This window comes from Leucoraja erinacea, chromosome 25 (genome assembly GCF_028641065.1).
Source record: "Leucoraja erinacea ecotype New England chromosome 25, Leri_hhj_1, whole genome shotgun sequence".
NCBI classification, from domain to species: domain Eukaryota; kingdom Metazoa; phylum Chordata; class Chondrichthyes; order Rajiformes; family Rajidae; genus Leucoraja; species Leucoraja erinaceus.
Window position 1 is genome coordinate 24,314,069 of NC_073401.1, and position 6,006 is coordinate 24,320,074.

The 6,006-nt window shown below is 43.3% G+C and overlaps 1 protein-coding gene across 1 annotated transcript in view; it reads right to left on the reverse strand.

Annotated features, from left to right (window-relative positions):
- The window catches only part of LOC129709116 (solute carrier family 2, facilitated glucose transporter member 11-like), a 54,310-nt gene extending 48,924 nt beyond the window's left edge, over positions 1-5,386 (reverse strand). The window contains exons 1-2 of the mRNA XM_055655236.1: positions 5,212-5,386; positions 3,475-3,560 (exon numbers count right to left, since the gene is read on the reverse strand). Coding sequence (XP_055511211.1) covers positions 3,475-3,560; positions 5,212-5,371 — 246 coding nt within the window. The 5' untranslated portion in view covers positions 5,372-5,386. The remainder of the gene's footprint in view (positions 1-3,474; positions 3,561-5,211) is intronic.
- Between the last annotated feature and the right edge of the window lie 620 nt (positions 5,387-6,006).

Sequence of the window (6,006 nt, forward strand, 5' to 3'; positions counted from 1 at the left end):
CGGAGCGGACTCGGTGGTCCGAAGGACCCGTTTCCATGCTGTACCTCTAAACCAAATAAAATAACCTCAAAGTAGATTTGGTCCAATCTGGCTTGTCCCTTTTTGCAGGAGAGGAGGAGGCTGTGACTCACCTGGAGACTCAAGGAGATGGTGAACACTATTGCAAAGACAGCCATCATACCATAACCTCCCATAAGCAGAAGTCTGCGCCCAACCCGGTCTATAATCAGGTTCTAAAGGAGAAAAATCAATGTTAGAACAGCCCACTGATGCTCCTCCCATTATACAATATTGTCCTGGAAGCAAAAAACATACCTGCATGGCCTACTGCAAATCTAGTGGGAAACCACTTGGCAGGAGAAACAGAAAGAAGCAATATAAACTGAACCGCACTGTTCTGACTTGGGCATTCATGTGTGCAGATCTTTGAAAATGTAAGGACATATTGGGAGTGTAGGTAGCAAAGCGTATGAGATTTTGGGCTTTATTAACCAGAGCTATTTTGTGCAAGAATGGAGAAGTTCTTCTGAAATTAATAGGTATGCCGATGCGCAAAAACCTGAAATAAAAGTAGAAAATGCTGGAAATAATCAGCAAGTCTGTGGGGAGAGAGGTAATGTTTCAGATTGAACCAAGGGAAGATAAGAAATCAAACATTTTGTTGCAAAGAGGTTCATAAGTCATAGGACCAGAAAAAGGCCATTTGGCCCCTCAATTGTGCGCCACCATTCAATCACAGCTGAATTATTTTCCCAGCTCAATCCTGTCCTACTGCCTTCTCCCCATAATCCCCGACACCCGTACTAATCACGAATCTGTCACTCTCCGCTTAAAAAATACCCAATGACTTGGCCTCCACAGCCTTCTGTGGCATTGAATTCTACACATTCACCACCCTTAGGGCTATGGACGTCGGGCTTTGTTTTGTTTTGTACTATATCGGGTTCTTTATTTATTGAATGTTTTAATGTTTCTTTATCATGTTTTCTATCGAGTACTGTGTTTACAGACCTGTTGTGCTGGTGCAAGTAAGAATTTCATTGTTCTGTTTCTGTGCATATGACATTAAAATACGCTTGACTAACTTGAAAAAACATAGATTTACAGTGAAACAAGTGATAATCAAAACAGTACGTACACTTAGCAGTGATGTGGTAAACTCACAGCAGCCAGTTCCGATAGTGACATACTGGATCTTATCGCTGGGAATTCCTGCTGCACGAAACACATATACAGCATAGTAATATATCTGTCGGGGAGAGAGGATTTAAAGCCTGACTCCAGCAATGTACACACTGAACAATACACACTGGACACGCAATGTATACTTGTAACTATACACATATATAACTGAAGATAGGCACAAAAATCTGGAGTAACTCAGTGGATCAGGCAGCATCTCTAGAGAGAAGGAATTCGGGTCGAGATTCTTCTTCAGATCTCTATTCAGATCTCTATTCAGTTCCTTCCTCCACACACACACACACACACACACATATATATATATACATATACATATACATATATATATATAAAACAGCATAAATGTTTTTCACACAAAGGGTGGCGGGTGTATGGAATGAGCTGCCTGAGGGGGTAGTTGAGGCAGGGACTATTGCAACGTTTAAGAATAGAACAGGTTTGGAGGGATATGGGCCAAACACAGGCAGGTGGGACAAGTGTAGATGGGACATGTTGGTCGGTGTGGGCAAGTTGGGCCGAAGGGCCTGCTTCCACGCTGTGTGACTGTGACACTACAATACATACACAATGCAGAGTTCAACTGGAGTCAGTAATTCCATTATTTGATATCAAGAATTTACAGAACATGCTAACTTCTGCAAAGTACTGGTTATTGATATAAACGAGTGGGATGCTCTATGGTGCCGCTAACAGTGAGATACGGTGAGCGCTGAGGCAATGCTAAGGTATGCATGCAGCCGTGCTTTATTTTGGGTGGCTTCAGCAATGGTGTAAAGGGTTTAGTGAGAGCAACATGAAGTGGCAGAATAAATACAATCAGCAGCAGCCCATTCAGTCCCCTGTGTCTGCTCAACATGCCAGATGAGTATGGCTGATCTCTGGATTTACTCAGGGCCCACCTCAGATAGGCACGGACACAATATAAAACATCTCGTAGATCTGTGATAAGTCTCTTGAACAAGTCGGTTTATTGAAGGCCTTAACAATGCACACTGGAAGAACACTCTGAGAGAACCCAAAGTGTTTCAAAGATTCACAGTACCTACAATATTGTTATATTGTCACAACACAATGGTTACTTGTGAATTCTACATTTTTGAAATGTCATCGTTGATCAATGAGAGAAATTGTAACCTTTCATCTTTATCTTCCTCCAGAGTTATCGTCAACCTTATCTATCCTATTATTTTGAAAATCTCTCTCGCATATATCCCTTATCATGTATCTGTATACTGTAAATGGCGTGATTGTAATCACTGGATAGCATGCAACAAAAGCTTTTCATTTACACACGTGACAATAAAATAAACTGATCTTACGAATGGACGAAGGACCCATTTCCTGAGCAGTTTTATTATCCTTTAGCTGTTTACATCCCCCAAAGTTTATTTTAACCAAACTATACTGTAGAACCTAAACGTCATGGGATGTCTACTTATTGCCTCGCTAACATCCTTAGGTTCCCTCTGTTGACCATTTTTCCCCTCAAGCTTCCCCAGTCTATAAGCTCCAGGGATAAACGCATTGCAAATCATCTTCCTTCATATTTTCAGAATTCCCGACAACAACACCTGAACTCGTTTTCCCAGATTATGTTCCCTCTGCCCCCTTTTCTGCCCGCTCACTGGCTCTGTCTTTGCAGAATTTGGTCAGCACGGTGATGCAGAGGTAGAGTTGCAGGCCTACAGTGCCAGAGGCCCAGGTTCGATCTTGACTGTACAGAGTTTGTATGTTCTCCACATGACGTGTGGGATTTCTCTGGGGTCTCCGTTTTCGTCCCACACTCCAAAGACATGTTGGTTAATTGACTTGGTAAATTGTCCCTAGTGTGTGTAGGATAGTGTTAGTGTGTGGGGATCGCTGGTCGGTCCAGACTCGATGGGCCAAAGGGCCTGTTTCCGCGCTATATCTGTAAACTAAACTAAGCCAAACTAAGAATGACCACGCTTGCTCACAGATTAACATCCTACCCATCTAATTGTCTTCAGCAAATACATTGCACTTGGTCACAAAGCTATCTAGACAATCTGTAATTTAAAACGAGAAACATCAGAAACAGGTAAGAAAATCAACAAAAAAAATCAAAAAATCTAAAAGTTCATTGAATTGCCACACATTCGTGGATGACTAAAATCCCAAACTTCATCAAGCTGTGATCAGTGGCTGAGTCAGGCTGGGAATGCATTGTGTCCATATCCAGCAGGGATTTTGCATATTCAATTAAACATTTGATGTGATATTAAGTGAAGGAAGAGGCATTTCAGATCTTACCAATTTGCTCGGCATTTCTGGTCTCCAAGTCTCCAGCCTGCAAGTTACCTCAGCAGCCGGTGGTATCTCTGTCTTATCTCCAAATGCTGCCTGCACAACAGAAATCCCACAAGTGAATGATGACTTAACTATCAAACATTTCTCAGACAATTGAAATTTGCATTTTGTTTCCAACTGATTCAATGAAGTACAACTGAAAGTTACCTATTTACAACCAACTATTAGAGTCAATACTGGAAGGTTATTTTGGAATCACTGATTCTTGGAAATGTGCAGTCCAACATAATTCCTGTCATTTTTGTGGTAAATTTATACATGAGAGATGTCTACTCATTGACGGAGTATATTATCAATCTGAAACTTTAAGGTGTTAGAAAACCAACATCATCCATCATTGATAGACAATGATGAGGTGAATCTGAGGCAGTACCTGAATCTGGGGGCGACACGGTGGTGCAGCGGTAGAGACCTGGGTTCGATCTCCCTGTGACCGCGTGACTTTCTCCGGGTGCTCCGGTTACCTCCCACAGTGCAAAGACGTGTAGGTTTGTAGATTAATTGACTTCTGTGAATTGCCCCTAGTGTGTAGGATATAGCGCTAGTGTATGGGAGATCGATGGTCGGAGTGCACTCGTTAGGCCGAAAGGCCTGTTTCCATGCTGTATCTATAACCAAAACTAAACCTGACCCCCAGTTGAACACCTCTGCTCAGTCTGCCTAGGCCTACGTGATCTCCCGATTGGCAAACGTTTTAACTCTTCCTCCCATTCTCATAATAACTTTTCTGTCCTGGGGCATCATCCACAGTCAGTGAGGCCCAACGCAAATGGGAGGAACAGCACCTCATATTTTGCTTGGGCAGCTTACAACCCAGTAGTATAAATATTGACTTCACTAACTTGAAGCCTTCCCTCTCTCTCCATCCCTCTCCCATCCCATGTTCTCAGAATAGTTTTACTGTCCTGATTAAATTTTACTGTTTGTATGCCTCATTGTCATCTTCCCCTCAGCTAACGATGATCCGTTCTACATATACCTTGACCTGCGTCGCCTTTGATCTCACATTTCGCACCTTACCCATCCATATCTCTGTACTCCCCCCCCCCCCCCCTCTCCCCTGACTCTCAGTCTGAGGAAGGGTCTTGACACAAAACGAGACCCATTCCTTCTCTCCAGGGATGCTGCCTGTCCTGCTGAGTTACTCCAACATTTTGAGTCTATCCCAGCAATGCAAGAGGTGACCTCCTGGGCCTGTTGTTTGTGGGAAACGGACCTGGAAAATCTAATGAAAAATCCAATCCTTGGTTGGACACAATATCAGCCAAGTCACTTCCTTGTGATTGGCATCAATGCCATAGCTGTATGGTGGGTTTCTGTCAACGGCTATCATCTTTCTGAAGAATACACGAGTGGCCTGGACCCATAGAAATCAGCAGAAGAATCCGATCTTTAATGATTCCCAAGGTGACGTTCCAAATGACCCCTCTGTGTGCTATTTCTTATTCCACGTGCATATCTTGTTATTTTAATGCCATTTATTGATGGAAAACTAACATCGTATCTTGGTCAGAACAACAACAAAGAATCTCCACTATCAGTTATTGACAGGAAACCTCTTACAGTAACTGGTGAAGAAGGGTCTCGACCCAAAACGTCACCCATTCCTTCTCTCCAGAGTTGCTGCCTGTCCCGCTCAGTTACTCCAGCTTTTTGTGTCTATCGTAAGTAACTTCTCACCTCTTTCTATGCGCCTCTGATGTAAAAGCGGTGAAGATCCACGGATATCTGCCAGCAAGGCTGAGGAATGGGAGATGAGGCGAATCGAGTATCCTTGCCCAAGCAAGAGGTAAATAATGAATACCAAACAACAGATCAAAGCAACATCATTAGGGGCCATTGCCTTCAAAAGAGATGTTGATCAGACGCCTTGCAGCCCCAAAGGCCTGGATAGAGTGGATGCGGAGAGGATGTTTCCATTAGTGGAAGAGTCTAGGACGAGGCCATAGCCTCAGAATAAAAGGATGTACCTTTAGAAAGGAGATGGGAAGGAATTTATTTAGCAGAGGATGGTGAATCTGTGGAATACATTGCCACAGACGGCTGTGGAGGCCTAGTCAATGGATATTCTGGAGATTGACAGATTCTTGATTAATAAGGGTGTCAGGGGTTATGGGGAGAAGGCAGGAGCACGGGGTAGAGAGGGAAGGATAGATCATGGGGAGATTTTTAAGAGAGAGTTAGATAGAACTCTAGGGGCTAGTGGAGTGAAGGAATATGGGGAGAAGGCAGGCACGGGTTATTGATAGGGGACGATCAGCCATGATCACAATGAATGGCGGTGCTGGCTCGAAGGGCCGAATGGCCTCATCCTGCAACTATTTTCTATGTTTCTAGAATGGCGTAGTGGACTTGATGGGCCGATTGGCCCAATTGTGCTCCTATAACTGATGAATTAGAAAAAAGCTTTATTTATATATGAATCTTTCATAACTTTAATGCTCCCAATGTAGCCGCCGTTACAACAGCGAGACT